This window comes from Mustelus asterias, chromosome 18, assembly GCF_964213995.1.
Source record: "Mustelus asterias chromosome 18, sMusAst1.hap1.1, whole genome shotgun sequence".
NCBI lineage: Eukaryota > Metazoa > Chordata > Chondrichthyes > Carcharhiniformes > Triakidae > Mustelus > Mustelus asterias.
The window spans coordinates 3,800,753-3,820,701 of NC_135818.1; the positions used below are offsets into that span (position 1 = coordinate 3,800,753).

Sequence of the window (19,949 nt, forward strand, 5' to 3'; positions counted from 1 at the left end):
TCTGGTTCACTAATGTCCTTTCGGGAAGGAAATCTGCCATCCTTACCTGGTCTGGCCTGCATGTGACTCCAGAGCCACAGCAATGTGGCTGACTCTCAACTGCCCTCCAAGGGCAACTAGGGATGGGCAATAAATGCTGGCCAGCCAGCAACGCCCATGTCCCACAAATGTGTTTTTAAAATCCTTTAAGAGTTAACCTAATCTACATTTGGTCTCCCCAGTGTGGAGGTTGCTGCATTGTGAACAGTGAATATATATACTAAACTGAAAGAAGTAAAGTTAAATCACTGTTTCATCTGGAATGGAATTTTTGGGGCCTTGGATGGTAAGAAGAAAGGAGGTAAAAGGAGAGGAATTGCATCTCCTGTGCTTGTATGGGAAGAGGAAGGACTATTGGCGATGATTGAAGAGTGGACCAGGATCTGGAGGAGCGAACTGGCCTGCTGAAATACTAAAAGGGGAGGAAAGGGCACGATGTGTTTGGTACTGGCAAAAATGGAGGAAGGCAAGCTGATGAATATGGAGACTGATGGGTGGAGTATGAGGGAAAGGGAACCTTACTGTGGCTCTGAGAGAGGTGTACAGGGTGAGACTGGGAACAGACATGGTCAATGTCCCTATCAACTGTGGTATGGAGGAATCATTGTATGAAGAAAAGGGAAGGCCTATCATGTGCTAATATGGAGGTTTGCAGAACAAATGCAATGGAGATGGAGAAATTGGGAGAATGGAATAGAGACCTTGCATGAAGGGCGCGAGGAAGTGCAGCAAAGGTAACTGAAGGAGCTTTTGGGCTTCTGGTGAATATTGGTCAATAGTCTATTCCCAGAAATGAAGACTGAGAAGCCTGCAAAAGAATCGGAGATGGATCACGTGAAGACGAGAGAAGGGTAGAAATTAGAAGCAAGGTTTATTACATTATCCAGTTCTGGGAAGAGTAGGAAATTGTATCAATACAGTCATCAATATATCGGATAAAGTGGGAGGAGACTTGAATAAGATCGGAACAAGTAATATTCCACATACTTCGCTGTGATTCCACTGGCAGTATCCTTGCCTCTGCGCTTAGGTTCCAGGTTCAAGTCTCACTTCAGGGCTTGGTAAAATAATCAAGGTTGATACTCTAGTGCAGTGCTAAAGGAGCATTGCTCTAGCAGCGGTGCCATCGTTTGGGTGAGACGTTAAATGGGGGCCTCATCTACCTGCACAGGTGGATGTGAAAAATCCCATGGCACCAAGTCAAAGTAAGAAGTCTCACAACACCAGGTTAAAGTCCAACAGGTTTATTTGGTAGCAAATAATTTATTTGCTACCAAATAAACCTGTTGGACTTTAACCTGGTGTTGTGAGACTTCTTACTGTGTTCACCCCAGTCCAACGTCGGCATCTCCACACCATGACTAAGTCAAAGAGCAGAGGAGTATCCATGGTGTGCAAGTCAATATTTATCCCTCCATCAACATCACAAAAAACAGATTACTGGCCATTTTCACATTGCTGTTTGCGGGAGTTTGCTGCGTGCAATTGGCTGCTGTGTGAAGGCAACTGAAGGTTTCTGTGGTGCTGAGCTCAGAATTCATTGAGCCGGGGGTTGTAAATGAAGCTGAGGCCTTTGCAGAGAACTGATTGTACTGGGTCAGTGGGGAATGTCAAAAAGCATCATGAACAAACAGCAAGAGGTGAGATTGAAAGAAGGGATGGAGTCAGAGGAAGATGGATCCAAAGTAAGTTTTGGGGTATCCAAGAGTTGTTGAAGGGTATGATCCTTGATACCTGAAAGGAACAAAGATTTTTGGCAAAGCACTGGATGAGGTGGAGCATGAAGTGGAACTGAAGACCGGGACAGCTTTTAGATAGAATGAGTCAATGCTGCTGAAGAGAGAAGTCGAGAGTGTAAATGTTGTGTTGCGAGTGTAACGGTGAATAGTGTTGTGTGAATCTCAGGAGGTGGTGAAAACAGTGGTTCAAGAAATGCCGAATATCTGAGAAAACTGTAATCATGAGCTGAAACATGAGGGGTGAAATTTCAGTTAGAATCCATGTGGAATAAGTTGGAGCCAGAGGTAGTTGCTGAGCAAGGAGATGCGGCTGTGAAAGCAAATTTTGGTCAATACTTGATCAAATACAAGGAGAGAAACAGAAGGCAATGAGGATAAAATGAGATGAAAGCAAACAAAACAGAAATCCCATCAGAGACAAGAGCAGAACTAAGTGTCACTGACCTGAATCTTCAACACTGCTTCTCTCTCTGCAGATGCTGCCAAACCTGCTGAGTATTTCTTAGAAATCTTAGAAACCCTACAGCACAGAAAGAGGCCATTCGGCCCATCGAGTCTGCACCGAACACAATCCCACCCAGGCCCTATCCCCATATCCTTACATATTTACCCACTAATTCCTCTAACCTACGCATCCCAGGACACTAAGGGGCAATTTTTTAACATGGCCAATCAACCTAACCCGCACATCCTTGGACTGTGGGAGGAAACCAGAGCATTCAGAGGAAACCCACGCAGACACGAGGAGAATGTGCAAACTCCACACAGACAGTGACCCAAGCCGGGAATTGAACCCAGGTCCCTGGAGCTGTGAAGCAGCAGTGCTAACCACTGTGCTACCGTGCCGCCCCAGCATTTTCTTTCTTTATTTCAGATTTCCAGCATCCACAGTATATGCAGCACACAGGAGCTTTTACAGGAGATCCTTTCTTGTAATTGTGTGGATGTATGCTTTGAGTTTTTGAAAATTCCTAAAGGTTTTAACCAATAGCTTGTTTTAAAGTGATCTTACACAAATTTGCGCTCATATAAGAATGAATTTGAATGTTGAAACTGATCCTGCAGCAAATATTTAAAAATCCTCTTTTCACCACCTGCCCTACATCCTCACTGTTTCAGTGGGGGAAGAGCCATTTACAACACAGGTTCTACTCTGAGTCAATCCCCCTTTAAATGAGACACTAAACTGAAGTTCAGTCTGTCTGTCCTAGTGATGCCGAGAGCCTGAAATGATTATTTGAAAGTAGAGCTCTCCCAGTGTCCTCTCTGATAACAACAGCACTAGAAACTCATTCACTGCTCATTTGTCTAATTTTTAGTTTGCCGGAACTGGCTGTGCCCAAATAAACTGCTGCATTTACCCGCATAACAGCACAGCTATATTTCAAAATGTAAGTTATTGGATGTGTAGGACTTTGAGAGATGAGATACGATCTTCTATAAATTCCAGTACTTTCTTAAACTCTGACAATTAAATCTGACATCTCCATCGACTTTACACTGCATTTAGTATCCCTTTTGTGAATGAAGGCTGAGATGCTCGGAGTTGATCACAATGGCTTGAATTATTTAAAAACTACTCCCCTCGACCACATGCATATGTACACACGCATGTAATGTTAAAGTTCAGGAAGCTGTTATAAGCCACTGTGAAAGTTTATGATCTTGTTCAAACTTTGAATTAGGTCATAGCTTTAAGACGTGCATGTCTCTGGTTTAATCATTTGTCCTTTTTGAAGTCAAAGGAAGTTTTAAAAAATTGGAGAGTGATGGCACTGTATGTGACAATACTGACCTTTTATCCCTGAAATCTGGACATAATCTGTCTGGTTTGACATCTGTTAAAGGTTTCAACTGCAATGGGAGTGGGCAGTTTCAATCTAGCTTCCATTGAATCAAGCTGCCTTGACTTGTAGCTGGCACCAATAGAATGAAATAGGTTGAGGGAAGAGCCAAAGATGGTGAAGAGTAAGGAAGTAAATCTGAAGTTGAACTTGATTTGTGTTGTCAGGGTAATAGTAGAGGCCACACTGTATTGCACTTAACCTGCAAAGGTTAATGTCAGCTCCAAGGAGGAAATCAGTGTTGCCACTTCTCTCATTTAATAAGACAACATTCCTCACAATGCATTTTAAAAGTAATATTCTGCATAGAATACAAGATTTTTCACATAACACCTATTAGTTTCCAACTGAATGGCTAAACAGAAGTATATTACCCGTCCATTGCTTCTGCTTAAATCAAGCAATGGTGGTGTTCTTTATCCGTTCATAACAACTTAATTGATTTGATACACGGTTTTATCCATATGTGGTGAGATTTAGTTAAAGTACAAACCTGAATGATATAATACGAAGATGTGTTGGAAGTAAGTTGCGGTATTTTTGAGGCATACTCGCTACTGTGCAAAAACATACTTTTAGTTTAAAGTTTATTTATTAGTGTCACAAGTCGGCTTACATTAACACTGCAGTGAAGTTACTGTGAAAATCTCCGAGTCGCCACACTCCAGCGCCTGTTCGGGTACACCGAGGGAGAATTTAGCATGGCCAATGCACCCTAACCAGCACGTCTTTCAGACTGTGGGAGGAAACCGGAGCACCCGGAGGAAAACCTCACAGACACGGGGAGAACATGTAGACTCCACACAGACAGTGACCCAAGCCAAGTCCCTGGTGCTGTGAGGCAGCAGTGCTAGCCACTGTGCTACCGTGCCATCCCTTAGAGCAGCACTTCTGGTACTGCTCTGGTTTCATCACTAAAACCTTCACTTGAAGTAACCTCCTGCATGCAAAGCTTATGAGTTCGTAAGCAGTAAAGAAAAGTATGTTGCTCTGTTGTCTCTTCAACCGCAGAGCATCTGAAAGTTGTGTTAGAACTAAATGATTATTTTAAAAATATAGCGAAAGAACTGAAGGGTACAAATGCTGGGGGGGAACTGCCTATTTCATAGAAATGTCAAAGAAAGCTCAGGAACTCCATCAACCTTTCTAATATCTTCCCTACTTTCCATAAGAAGTTTATTATTTAAAGAAAAACATTTTATTCAATGACCTATACTGGTTTGAAAAAAATTCTCAGGATTTGTATTTTCAATTGCATTCGATTTCCGAATGTTGGTCTGAGTTAATGCCTTCCATGTATATCCTTGCAGGATTATTATATGTTCACTTACCTTTGTTCTACCAAAACTAGTTAAATAAAATTGATTTAATGAGATCAAAAAGAGGCATTGTAACCTATTCATATGGTGTGTAACGCAAGATAAATTCACTGCTGTATCTGTAATCTGAAATAGAACAGCACAATATATTAATGCTTTTTTTTATCCCTATCTAGCGAGCAAACCTGTCATAAATGGCATGTTAAGGGACCCATCTCAGATTCCTGACAGGGTTCTAGCTAATCAAGTCTATCAGGTACTGTATTAATCACAGTTATCTTTTCCAGTGACATTTTGTGTTAAATAGTGGTTCACACTCTCACAGCTAAAGTAAAAGACTTTATACTTCATTTAATTACTGTCACTGTAAACCTTCATACAGATCAGAGTTCACAGCAAAACCAATAAACTATTTGCGTATAAAAGCTTTTTTCTTTTTAATAGCTTCCTTTATTGTTCATGCAAGCCATGCAGGTTCTATTTTTTTACATTTTAAAATTGAGCAGTCCTTGACAGTCTTTTGAACCATACTCAGGTACTGTAAATTGTAATTGCAGTTCTCGGAATACTATTTGCTGTAATAGTTATCTGATTTACCAGTGGATTATCTGACTACATATTTAATGCACTTTTTCATCTCTTATTTGCTTGCAGTGTACAGTGAACGATTGCTGTTATGGACCACTGGTAGACTGCATCAAACAGTATCTTTTTCCATAAAATTTAGGACTGAAATTGACGAGCTATGACTCTGTAGATGAGATGTGTCTAGCTTAACCTGACATCAAGTTCTGCTTCACATAACATGTGTTTCATACTCTACCCTTGTATTTTTAATCAACAAGGGTCACAGCAAACCTTATTCCTTCTTAGCCACAGAAATCTCAGTGTGGACCAAGTGATGCTGTGAGAGAGAGAAACGATAGTAGAATTCACTCCTTTAAGGCTTTGACTAAATTACAGCAGTACAATTTACAAGATTCATCGAACCTGTCTTTAAAAAATACTGAGATTACTGGAATCAAGTTGCATGTTTATTCAACTCTGCTCGACTTTTAAATTAAGCTTCCATAATCTAATCTGCCTTTCCTTTGACACATTTCCATATTGTATGTTCTGTATTAAAAATAATAATTGCCCTGATCTTGTTTAACCAAGTAATACCTACTATGGTTTCAGCATTGACTCAGTGGTGGCACTGATCTCCAAGTCAGAAGGTTGTGCATTCAAAGCTTACTTCAGTGTCTTGAATACTATCTAGGTTGACATTTCAGTGCAGGGTCGAGGGAGTGCTGCACTGTCAGATAAGCTGTTAAACGGGTGCCATCTGCTAAAGAGAAGTAGGGCAGTTCTCCCAGTCTTATTGTTAATATTTACAAACATAAAACCATTGCTGTTTTTGGGTTTCCTATCCATTCATGGATATGGGCATCGCTGGCTAGGCCAGCATTAATTACCCATCCCTACTTGCCCCTTGAGAAGGTGCCTTTTTGAACTGCTGCATGCATGTGGTGTAGGTACACCCACAGTAGTGTTAGAGAGGGAGTTGCAGGATTTTGACCCAGTGACATGTGAGGGAATGACGATACATTTCCAAGTCAGGATGGTGTGTGACTTGGAGGGGAATGTGTGGATGATGGTGTCCCCGTCTGTCTGCTGCCCATGTCCTTCTAAATAGCCGAGGTCTGGGTTTGGAAGGTGCTGTCTCAGGAGCTTTGGTGAGTTTCTGCAGTGCACCTTGTAGATGGTACACACTGCTGCTACTGTGCATTGTTCTTGGAGGGAAGGAATGTTTGTGGATGAGATGCCAATCATACGGGCAGCTTTGTCCTGGATAGTGTCAAGCTTGAGTATTCTTGGAGCAGCTTGGTACCATACTTCGCATGAAAGGTCTGCTGCATTCCCCTGAATCACAATGCAGACTATGTTTGACAAACTATTTTAGACATGAAGCACTTTAAAGGGTCGTAGGATAATTAAGATGTTATAAAAGTGCAATTTATTGATTTTTTAAAAAAACTGATAGGTACTGTGTTTTTTAAAAATCCTAAAATTAATTAAACAACTTGGATTCTTTTTTTTAACACATTCAATATGGAGAATGGTGTTTGTATTTGAGTGTGAAAATAAATAAAAGAGATAAAGCAGCAAGGGATAAGTGATAGACATTTATCAGCAGTTACCCGGAAGCTTGTGTGAAACATTAGTCTTAGAAAAAACACTTCAGGGTAAAGAGGCAGATAGCATCAGGGAAGTAGTCCCAAAGAGTTGGACTTGGGTAGTTGGAAGCAACCATTGCTGAGGCAAAGAGAGGAGGTATTGAAGGATGCAGGGTGACATACAAGGCCGAAGCAGATTGCTGACATAAGATGGACCAAGTCCATAAAGGGAGGTGAAGATAAGTCCAAAATTTTAATTCGGAGCATTGAGAATGGGAAATCAAGATTGGAAATGACAGTTAATAGGCAAAGAGGACTTGATGTTGAACAGGATATGGGCAGCAAAGTTTATAGAGGATGGAAGATTTGTAAAGAGCACAAAGGGACAGAAGCATGGATAAAAGTCTCAGAAGTGGTGGAGGCAAGCAATATTGCAAAGTTGGAAGAATGTGATCTTGATAATTAATAGATTTGAAGCTTAATTCTGGTTTGCAGAGTATTTCAAGTTTTTGGACAACCTGGTTTAATCTTAGCAATTGACCATGGAGGGGTGGGTATCACTGGCATGGGAGCAGAGTATATGGGGGGGGATAAAAAGGATGGTTTCACACTTCCTGATACTTAGATACAGAAAGCGTTGACATGTCTATGACTTGACGTTGACCACACGTTTTGACAGCACAGAGGTGGTGGAGAGAAAAAATGGAGCATTCTAACAGATCTTGGAGCAGTGTTTGCTTGAGCTCAAGATGCTGCAAACAACTGTCCTTTTCTGATCTCTCTCTCTTTCTTTCTTGTGTGCATGCACATATAAGAGATAGAAGATATTTTGATCAAATTGTCCTACAGATATTATGGACCGAAAATGAAGCTGGAGTGATTCACTGTCATCTGATCCTTGTGTTTTAATAATTACCCTGTTCCTATCAAATATTTTTAATTATGTAAAATTCTACTGTCTACCAGCCAGTGTTTATTACAAAAGCTTGAGTTGCTTAGTGATATTTATATTGGCAGTATTCAGCTGTTAAACAATTTTTTTTACATAAATTAGAGTAATACAATGATATCTGATCAGCTACATGTGAATCGTATGTCAGTATTTGTGATTACAGAATTCCAGTAAATCTATAGTGAATGCGTTAAATTTGTTGTTTAACTGATGAAAACATCTGTTTAAGATTATAATGATCAACATTATTAGACTTCAGAAGCGTCAAACTCTTGGGTTTGCATGGGATGTTTTTACAACATTGCATTGCATTGTCTGTGAGCTTGTTGTGCATTGACACTCTTTCTCTACATGGCATACTTTAACACAGTTATGGTCTTCATAAACCCACGTGGCAGGTTCTGTCCCTGTATTTATATGTCTTAGTCACTCTTACTTATAACTTCACTGTAGCCTATTTTAAGGTTTTCCTATCAAACCATTTTATATGGAATATTTCAGGCATCACTGAAATCACAGCAGCAGTGTCCTGCTAGAATATTTTTTGTCCTTTCAAGTAACAGCTGTTCATGTTTTGCTCCTGATTCTGACCTATTTCTGATGGGGTGATTATTCCTTCCTTCCCATGTCATTGAATCGAGAGGGTTGAGCAGTTTTTTCATTCAGTGGGATACCTCGTCCCAAGACAGAACATCAACAAACATCAGCGTAAATCCAGACTAACTGGTTTTATTTATTGTGTTCCTTTATTACATAAAGAACATTTGTGGGAATAGTTCTTTATTGTGGCCTCTAAGCAAAGGGATGTTGGAAAAAGATATTTTGATGTTGTGCATTGGTACAACAGTGTAAAGTGATCTACGTTGATTGATAGGTTGGGAACAGTTTACTTGATCCTGTCTAGTGGTGTTAATAATACCCCCTGCTAAAGTCATTTCATGATAGCAACATGTTTCTTACTCATCAGCTATTGACAGTTTCTTCTTTTCAAAAAAAAACCCTGATGAACATTTAATAACCAGCGCACATCAATACACAGTTGCTTTCAACGAGCGCACTGATTACCAGTTATATTTACACAGCCTACGTCTGTGGCATGCCTAAAACCTCCCACAATACAGTATATCATTCATGTGGATTAGTACAGTGAATTTGATTTGATGTTGATGTCTAGCATTGAAGCAGAAATGTTTCGTGCAAAATATATGATGCCGTTACGTGCCCAAGTTTTTGTTGTAAGCAAATCCTCTGCCGTCAGGATACTTTTTCATTTTTTTTTTGTTGGCCGCTTGTTGTTTAAAATGATATAAATCGTGAATACTGGTAACACCCAGAAGGAGCGAGAACAACTTAATGATGATGTGAATTTGATGCGTCAATCAAATTGACATAATGCACAGCTCAAGCCTCCCAGTAAAATAATGCTATCAACTCCGACATGATTTCAGGTTCCTTACTTATATCCATCGGTAAATTCTCAGCTGCTACCCCAATGATATTTACAGAATTTACAGTTTTAAACAATAATTAAGAAAAAGAAAAGAATCAGGTGGTCAAGTTGATAATCTTGTTAATTATATAAAAAGGCACCTTCTTTAAATGCAGTCATCATCACAGTGATCCTTTCAGCTTTCCGTGAGGTTATTTCATCAATGATAACTTACAGAAGGTTGCATGCTTTACCTCTGCCTCTTTCCTATTTCATTTCTTAAAACCTGAGAGTCAAAACATAATGATTTTCTTCTTGGTTAAAACATACTTTGTTCTTGAGAAATTACAGTTACTGAGAAATTAAAAATAGCAGCTTTCTTTCTCCTCAAAGCACTTTGAATAATTTGAGATAAGAATCACTCAGTGATGTAACAGAGAGGCATTGCAATTAGGTCATGAAGTTAACATTGGGATTTCTGTTGGAATGGTGTCCGTGGACATCACAGCAAAACAACAGGCAATTGAACATTGTCCAAAGTCGTGAAGGTTAAGTAGATTAGCCATGGTAAATACAGAGGGTTATGGGGACAGGGCGGGGGTGGGTGCGGGGAGATGGGGGGGTGGGGTTCAGTAAGATGCTCTTTCGGAGAGCTGATGCATACCCGATGGGCCAAATGGCCTCTCTCTGCACTGTAGGAGTTCTATGGTATGGTTCTAAGATATGTGTTTAAAGATATATTAGCAGAAGGTGTTAAAAAGAAACTACTCCTTGAACGGTATTTTTAAAATTACGCAATGTTACTTATGTATAAATTTTGTATTCAGACACCTTAGTAAATGAAGACTGTGTCAAGCCTGTTTAACATTAAGAATGCTGTAGCTTTAGTAGATCAGATGATTTAAACAAATCAATTTCAAGTTAAGTTTTGCAAAGATAATATCTTGCGAAGGATTATATATTGATTTTAAATATAACTATCTAAACATATGTGAAACAGCAACACAAAATAACGTCAACTTCAGCATAAATGCCAGGAGACTGATTTTTCAGAAATATTAGGTTATATCTGGGAAGATGCTGAAGGTATTTACATGTGTTTTTCCCCATGGACCACACAGCAATGATGCAACAGACTTTTAAATGCATCAGCTTAATGTTTAAGCAGTATCTGTGGAATTTTGATGTGTTTTTATTTATTTTGTTCTTTCAATCTCTTCCCATCTCATTATGTCTCATTGTTCCAGCCCACTTGAAGGCAATGGGACATGGTTTCTGTAGGCACTGACAGTTATTTTCTCCCTTGCTCAAGTGGCGTTCTTTCACTGAACCTAAACAAAAGCATGCCAGTGGGCTTGCCAGCCTATAGTTATCATAGGCAACCTTGATCCTGACCTCACTCAGACGTTGATACACCGTCAGTATGCGCTATGAGACAAAAATGTAAAGAATGTGAATTTATGTAGCACCTTATCATATTTCTCAAATATTCCAAACTCCTTTATAAAGAATAAATAACATTGTGCTGTTACCGTTGTCCTAGGGACATACATAGCACCTAAAATGATAAATCAGAAATCGATTCCCTAGACGCTATAAGCCTTTTAGCCTTGAGGCTATGAGATCATGATAATAGCCCATCAACTAACCTGGCTGAGATTGGCTAACCTACCAGCAACCTTACGTTCAGATCCTCCTAAACAACTTGCTTGTATGTTGAACATTACATATTGTGCTTTCTTATGTCCCCGTAATATTTTCACTGGCCTGCACACTTACCTGTTGAACAGTGAATTTTCTCCGACGAGCTCAAGATGCAGTTTGAAATAATTCTCTTAAATTTTGTTCTTTGTAGAACTTATTTGATGAACGGGTTATTTTGATTTGTAAAAAATTCTGATTAAGGTAATGTTGAACAAACTAGATAGCCCCAATATGTGATCTGTTTAGCAGCATGATTGAAATTAATCTTTCCCATTTAGCAAAATATTAGCCAACTTTCTTCAGTCCAAGGTGCTTCGCCTGCCCCATCGGGGGTTAATTTAGACCAATTTTATATCAGCATTGATGTTCTTATTGTTCAGCCAGTGCAACGTGTAGTTAAAAGTATTGACAATTGTACGGTAACGTATTCTAAACAACCATTGTTGCAGTCTTGTGTATTGCCATTATTCCTTCCTTAACTTATCTACCTGCAGTGCCATTGGACAAGAGCATGAAATTCTGCTTCGTGAAAAATTGCAAAGCAAAAAACTGTCTTTTTTAGGTAAGAATTTGACTGTAAACAATTTATTTTGCAGCTGTTTACTTGAAGGGAAACTGCAAAACGTGCATTGCATCTATAGGGCTGAAAGAAAAGCTGAGATGATTGATGCTGTGCATGTTATCTTATATTGATTTAGGACTAGACAGGAAATCAGATACCTAATACTCATATACAGTACACGTACAACCTTGTAATTAATATTTTATGGAATAAGTAGTTGGAAAATACCTTTTTAATATCCGCTTCTGTTAATACTTCTGCTATCCTGAGATTATATATATGATCCTTGCCTTCAGAGACTTAAAATGTAGCACAGGGAAAGATACTTAAGAGGCGGTTTACATATCAAAGAAAGGAGTTGGAGAAAGCAAATATCTGATATGTAGAAGGTATTCCAAAATGAAGATAAACTAAAGGTTACTTGGTCAATTTTAGGGTGGAGAATTGCATAATAACTTTGGACTCATGCCTATTTGCACTTGTAGAAAGCAGGTTTCAATTGTTTGTGTCAATTGGAAGTCTTGAAGTAGATAATTAATTCTGGAGTTTTGTTTTCCACTAATATAAACATCTGTGCTATCGCTTGAAGCACAAATATAATGTATATGAATCAAATTCAAATAGCCTTTTAATGTAGAATTGCAGTTTATTCTTACCCATCTTGGGTCGTAAATTAACACAGCAGATGGAAAAAGACATCTTTTCACTCTCTTTTTCTGAAGTTTATTTATTAGTGTCACAAGTAGGCTTACATTAACACTGCATTGAAGTTACTGTGAAAATCCCCTAGTCCCCACACTCCGGCATCTATTCGGATACACTCAGGGAGAATTTAACATGGCCAATGCACCTAACCAGCACGTCTTTCGGACTGTGGGAGGAAACTGGAGCACCTGACACAGCCACACAGACACAGGGAGAACATGCAGACTCTGCACAGAAGTGACCAAGCCGGGTATCGAACCCAGGTCCCTGGCGCTGTGAGGCAGCAGTGCTAACCACTGTGCTGCCCCTATGTGTGTAAATATTGAATAGCCATTGAACATCTTATCTGTCCTGGTACAGGATATTCCTGAAGCTCCAATACACTATTCTAGCCTGATTGTTGGTACATTTCACATTGAATTGAGCATACTTTACATATTTTCTTGGGTTGTGACACATCACAGCCTTTGTGGTATTTGCAGGTATGTGCATCTTTTGCAGTTCAGAACACTGATGCAGTACTGTGCATTCAGCACAAACAACCCCAAGCCCAGGGCACAGTTACTTAGCACAAAGATTAGTTAGAGCACTGGGTTCTTGAGCATTAGGCATGGCCAGCTTGTGAGAATTTTGGTGGTTAGTGGCCCATTCACGTCTCAGTAAATTGTCATGTCTAACTTTCAAAGAGCATGATGTTGCTGTTCCACAGGAGCAGATTGGGAACTGCAACTCCCTTTATCTACATATTACGCCCTCGGTCTCTGTCAGTCACTCGCACGGAATTTATCAACTGGAGTTGGAAATCCTGAGAACCCAATGCTTTAGTTAAATTTCCAACCCTTTGAGACTGAAGCCCATTCCCCCCAGCCAAATGGGCAGGACAGACTTACTTCCTGCAGGCTTTTGACATTTAATGAATCATTTTTTGTTAGTAAATTCTTAGTGATTTTCAGGATATTAATGCCAGTACCGGAGTGTGGCGCCGGAATGTGGCAACTAAAGGATTTTCACAGTAACTTCATTGCAGTGTTAATGTAAGCCTACTTGTGACTAATAAATATAAATAAACTTTAATGCCCTTTCTCAAAAATAATCAAAATGATGTGAAACAATTTTAGTGATTTGCTTTTGCACAGTGACTGGCTACTTCCTTTTTGATAGCTTTAGATAAAAATAAATGAGGGATTTGCTTAGGTTTGTGTTGGCTTCTGCTTGATGACTGCTACTTTACTTCGTGTTTATTGGTTTATAAACTCTTCTTGCCTACCTACATGTCACTTATTGAATTTTTTGACCATTTTTCCCTTGGGTAGGATTTGAAAACAGGTTACATTTAAGTGTTTTTTTTAATTGAACTTCTGTTTAGTTATTTCTATCCACAGAGACAATGAAGAGTGTATTTGTTAATAGGCCAGGTATTGAAGATGTGCCTACTCAATGGCTGTAAACAATAGTTAATTCACTATCTCATTTTGAGTTTCTTACAAATACACACCCATTATCATTGGGGTGATCTATTTGTTTGACTCAGAATGAGGTGTCTCCAGAGATTCACTCTAGTTGGGAGGTGGTAGCTGATTATATTGGCAGGTAAACTGGTGAGCCACGGCAACAGGACAGAGTCAGAGGGATAGTCTAGCTATTCCCTGTAGCCAGAGCGGCATAGGAATTAGGAACAGGAGTAGGAGGCCACTCAGCCCCTCAAATCTGCTCCACCAACAAAAATGATTCCCGTTGGGGGTGGAACGGGAAAATTTGCCCCGCTGTCTCTGTAAAATAAACAACTCATATCTGGCCTTATCTCACTAAAGTAATTTCAGTTTGCCTACTAAAAATTGGTGAAGTATATGTAAGGACCTACATGTAAGATAATGTTTAGGGAAACACTGGTGTAATGTAATTGTCATTGGACTAGTAATCCAAAGACTCAGGGCAATGATCTGGGGAAGTGGTTCAAATCCTACCACGGTATATGGTGAAACATGAATTCAATAAAAAAATCTGGAATTAAACATCTAATGATGATCGTTGTTATCGTAAGAACCTATCTGGTCATGAATGTCCCTGAGAGAAAGAAATCTGCCATCCTTACCTGGTCCGGCCTATATGTGACTCCAGCAATATGGTTGACTCTTAAATGCCCTCTGAAGTGGCCTGGTAAGGCACTTAGTTGAAGGGCAGTTTGGGATGGACAATAAATGCTGGCCTAGCCAGCGACATCCATTTCCCATGAATGAATTTTAAAAATGTTTAATTCAGTTCCGAAAAGCTTCCTATTGTTAAGCTGCAAGTTATGTGATCATACAGTTAGATGTTGGGTTGTGGATGTGCCATCATTGAATACATTTGAGATGGTCAGCATTTTGGTCTTTTAGGGAATGTGTGGGTCTGGGGGAGCAGATGGGAACATGGAATTGAAGCCCAGGATCCGCCATGATCATATTGAATGGCAGAGCAGGCTCAATGGGCCACATAGTTGTCTCCTATTCCTGTTTCTTGCGTTCTTTTTGTGGACACCCTCCATAATGTAATACGTGGGGCCATTTATATAAGTCCCAAGCACTGGCAAATATGAGAGAATATTTAAGGAAGGCATGAAATTAGTAATATTATTTTTGAGTGAACCAGCATGATTAAGCTAAATGATTATTTGCATCAGTCATGTATAACAGACACTTTGCACACACAATGCTTTGCAAGAGTGACCCAAGTCTGATGTGTATGCTCTCATGGCCAATGGATACATATTGCATTAACTGTTTAAACATGCTTCCTGAATATTATAACTTTTGCTTGAGTTATAATAATCTTAAAACGACAAAATGTATGTGGAATATGCCGAAACACCAGACCTTAGACTTTTGCTTAAATTGGCATATCAAACCTAAATAGAAAACCAATGTTATTTATACAGCGATAAAGAAGTTTAAGATTCAATCTCATGCATGAAATAACTTGATAACATGGTAAAGTATGTTTTGATAGTGAACCCTTTGGGCCTAACAGTGAAAAGATTATTTTTACATAAAACAAATAAAGCATTGGGGGAAACCTCTCAATGGCATTGTAATCCAAGGTGCAAATCGTTCCAAACAATGAACTCTAATAGATGAACTTGTGTTTTTGCAATCTTCGTTTTCATTGGGAAGAATGCCACAAATACTAATTATCCACCAAATAAAACCCCAGAAATACTTACATTAAAGGCATATAATTTATTTGGACATGAAATTGTGTTGACCTTGGAATTTTCTCATGAGGCACAACAGCAAAACTGTCAGAGTTTCAGAACATTGGCCATGAAAGTACTGTCCTCTGCTGATAAATGGATTGGAAATTGGCTACCCAGCGGTGGAATGGGCCATTAATTTTAATCAGAGGTGATGTGAAAAGGAGAGGAGGCTGTACCACAATGTCAACAGCCCAGTAGGTGTTAAGAGAGACCACACAACCTTCTCTGTTACTTGTTTTAGCTATTAGTTTAGGTTGGGTGAAGACAGAAAGGCATGTCTGGAATTGAATGACCAGGTCACCCAAAATGTAATGGAGAAATCAGGTGTTTCAGAAATAATAACAGCGAGCCACTTAGAGTCAAGGACGCTTTACTGACTGGACAAGAACAGAGCATGCTGACAATTGCCAGGGTTACAAACATTTTTGTACTTAAACAGTGCATAGATGTGTAAGCTTCTGTAGTTTCAGAGTTAAATATGAAAGCTTATATTTCATAAAAAGGCAGCGTTTTCACTTTTAAACTACTGCTTGACTCAATCCAAGGTTGTGATTTGATACCATGAGAATTGGCTTTCCCCTTTTCCCACTCAAACCTTCTGAGGCACCTTCAGAAATTATATATTATATATTTTATTTGATTATCACCTGAGAGTGAGTTAGGGCAATTTTTCTGTGTGTGTCCTGGTTCACTGGGCACTATGAATATTGGAAAGTTGTCCAGGTCAGAGTACGTTCCTGTAAAAGAACCCACCTTGTTTTCCTTTCATTCATTTAAAAATAAGGAGAATCAGGCAGATTTCTCGGGAGAGGAGTATTTGTAACGTGCCTAATTTATTTTTTCAAATTTGCAAGAAAATTATTCATGTTTGAAAAGACAAGAAGTAGTCAATATAAATATTCATTTGTGTTTATTTTCCAAAAAAGTGCTGTGTTAAAGTTCCACACAGTGATTTGCTTGATGTGTTACTTTGAATGTTTAATAAGTCATTAGTATCATGGTCCCTATTTTCATTTTAGTTTTTCATTAAATGTTAAAAGCGCCATGGCTATTGCGAAGACAGTTTGTTTATGTTGTGATGTAACCTTTTTGGTTTGCGTATAAGTTATATCCATAGAATTACATAGGAATGGGAACATTCACTAATCCACTGCTACATTCACTTCAACTTCTCTTTGTCTTACTTGTATAGATGAAGATCAATTGCGTGCTAAAGGCTATGACAAAACGCCTGACATAATTTTAGAGGTACCAGTTGGTAAGTCTCTGCTGGTTTACTAATCAATCACACAATTATGAAATGTGTATATTTTTCATTTGTTGCACATAATTGATAAGTTAGCAGATTCCATGGAAGGAACCACTGAGAAGCTTTGACTCTTTGACACTTTTAGCTGCTGGCAATCTGACCTCCTTTCCTGTTCCCTAGTACCCTTAATTCCGCCCCCCCCCCCCCCGCCCCTAGCCGCCCTCCTGCCTCCGACCATAGTTATTATAGTTACACTGCTGCTGATCCCATTGTATAAGGTACCTTTCTCTGCACTGTGTATATTTCCAGTCTTTTGGCCGTAGAGTATGTTAAATTACTTTCTATTTCTTGCACTACTGTGGTGCATTCCGTGCAAAATTGAAAATTTCCTTCAAGAAGAGGAGCTTGTTTCTGAATGTCCACATTTGGTGTCTGACACATGTAACCTTTGTATGTGTATAATATATTCATCATGTCCTACATGTGGTGAACATCCATTAAGCATCACGTCTCAAACATGGTCTTCTCACATTGGAGGTGTTAGTAAGGCAGGGAAATCATTACGATCAGGTTAATAATATCGACTAGCTTAATTCTGCTATAATATAATATAAATGCAAATTTTTGTTGGCAAAGCAAGTAATGAACAGACACCACAGAATCATCTGGTCAAATTACTCCTTTTGCTTTCAAACCTAGCAACGTAAAACCAACAGCAAATGAGAACAATCAAATGGCTCAAACTGTTTTCTTTCCCCAAGTTACTTTCAGCGGCATTTTTCTTTTTTGTCCTCAAAAGTATATTTATAATAGGTGCACAAAGATTACAGAATTTCTATATGTTTGTTGATGAAGTACTTTAAAATAGCAACTTTATACATTTGTCATTGATACCTTTGAGTTTCATGTGACTGAATTGATTGATATCTAATATATCGTCATTGGTATATATTCCTCCTGAGACCTGAGCCTCAGCACCAAGGTATGCCATTAGTTACTGCTTTTGAAGTGGCTGAAAATTCCATGGCTTGAAGGCCCAGAAGGTTGTAGTTCAAACTAATTCAGACTTGAGCACAGTACAGACTGTTAGTACAATACAGTACGGAGGCAGTTAAGATGCAAATCAGCCGTGATCTAATTGAATGGTGATGAACCAGACTCAAGGAATTGAATGTTCTGCTCCCTTTTTTGCTGCATTGTCAGGAGTGATTTTTATTTTACTTTTTGTCATTCAGTTGTGTGACATTGTCAAAAACCCATCAGCATGCTTCAGAACCTTCAGAGAAAAGTGGCCCATCACAATCAGCACCGAGAAAGTTCAGGTATAAGATTGCAAGATGTAAGGTCAGGAGAGACCAAAGTGCTCACAGAGTGGGACTGCTGAATTGTAATTAGTTAATACCGTGCAGTTACCAACACAAGGCACAAGTAAGCTTCACACTGTCCACTGCACCCATTAAGACTTGGTTTTTATCTGGAGCCAAGAATTCTAGCTTCCATTGACAGCTCTATCCTACAGAGCAGCTAAATCGCCATTTAGATGCTATAGTTAAGAAAGCTCATCAACGTCTCTACTTTCTCAGGAGATTAAGGAAATTTAGCATGTCAGCTACGACTCTCACCAACTTTTACAGATGCACCATAGAAAACATTCTTTCTAGTTCTATCGCAGCTTGATATGGCTCCTGCTCTGCTCAAGACCACAAGAAACTACAAAGGGTTGTGAATGAAACCCAGTCCATCACTCAAACCAGCTTCTCATCTATTGACTCTGTCTACATTTCCCGTTGCCTCGGAAAAGCAGCCAGCATAATCAAGGACCCCACACACCTTGGACATTCTCTCTTCCACCTTCTTCTGTCGGGAAAAATATACAAAAGTCTGAGGACACATACAAACTGACTCAAGAACAGCTTCTTCCCTGCTGCCATCAGACTTTCAAATGGACCTACATCACATTAAATTGATCCTTCTCTACACCCTAGCTATGACTGTAACATTCTCTCCTTTCTTTCCCTATGTAGGGTACATTTTGTCTGTTTGGCACTCAAGAAACAATACTTTTCACTGTATCCCAATACATGTGACAATAATAAATCAAATCAGTTAATAATAAAAGCAAAATACTGCAGATGCTGGAAATCTAAAATAAAAACAAGATGCTGGATGAACTCAGCAGGTCTGGCAGCATCTGTTGAAAGAGAAATAGAGTTAAAGGTTCATCTTGGTCACTTACCAACAGTGTACTGGGATGTTACAGATCCACCTGGCTCAGGCAGTGAATTACTGAGCCTTCCACAGAGGATTTATTCCGTTTTAATCTCTCATCACCTGATGTGTCATCTCACCTCAAAGAGATTGTGCTTCACCCTTACTTTGGAGACTCGTCCTTAATGGAAAATCAGCTCTTCTCAAGTGAACTGCAAGTGCAAGAAACTCCAGGAGTCTGGACAATAAATTGATGAAGATTTGATGTTGCTAGATGCAGGCATCACCTCAGGACTTTGGTACCAATGTGAATTACCACATGATGGGTCATTTCTCACATGACACAGGCTGTGGCCCGATAAATAGCAAACCTGTTGATCAGTAACATTCTGTGGAAGCGATTTCACCTCAAAGTTCAAGCGGCATGTAACGTCTTTATTCCCATATACAGATCCCATTTCAAATTTCTTGAGCATTGCACCTACCTTCAGGATGTGCAGAATCTTCTGATGGAGGCAAAACTTACTGCCCCCTGTGCCTGCGAGGCCCCATCTGCCTGGAATTGAATGTACTGATTGATTCTGACAAGTAAAGCAGCAGTGCCTTGTGAGATGTAGTGCTGTACTGCCATTTGTGAGATGCCACCAAGATCTGCAGCTGATCCAAGGAAGGAGCTAGAGGTGAAGAAATCTTTGGCTACTTGGCAAACAGTGCTGCAAGGTGTGAGGTGTTTGTGATGAGAATACAAATCTCTGTGATGATCTGCCTGGAGAATTGCAGTCTGCTGTGACACTGGCTCTCTGTCATC

General features: G+C 39.4%; 1 protein-coding gene across 7 annotated transcripts in view; it reads left to right on the forward strand.

Moving 5' to 3' along the window:
* cdin1 (CDAN1 interacting nuclease 1) overlaps positions 1 to 19,949 on the forward strand; it is a 135,663-nt gene that overhangs the window by 62,227 nt on the left and 53,487 nt on the right. For all 7 annotated transcript variants that reach the window (XM_078233278.1, XM_078233280.1, XM_078233277.1 and 4 more), the window contains 4 exons: positions 5,118 to 5,197; positions 5,596 to 5,645; positions 11,680 to 11,747; positions 16,877 to 16,942. In XM_078233278.1, coding sequence (XP_078089404.1) covers positions 5,118 to 5,197; positions 5,596 to 5,645; positions 11,680 to 11,747; positions 16,877 to 16,942 — 264 coding nt within the window. The remainder of the gene's footprint in view (positions 1 to 5,117; positions 5,198 to 5,595; positions 5,646 to 11,679; positions 11,748 to 16,876; positions 16,943 to 19,949) is intronic.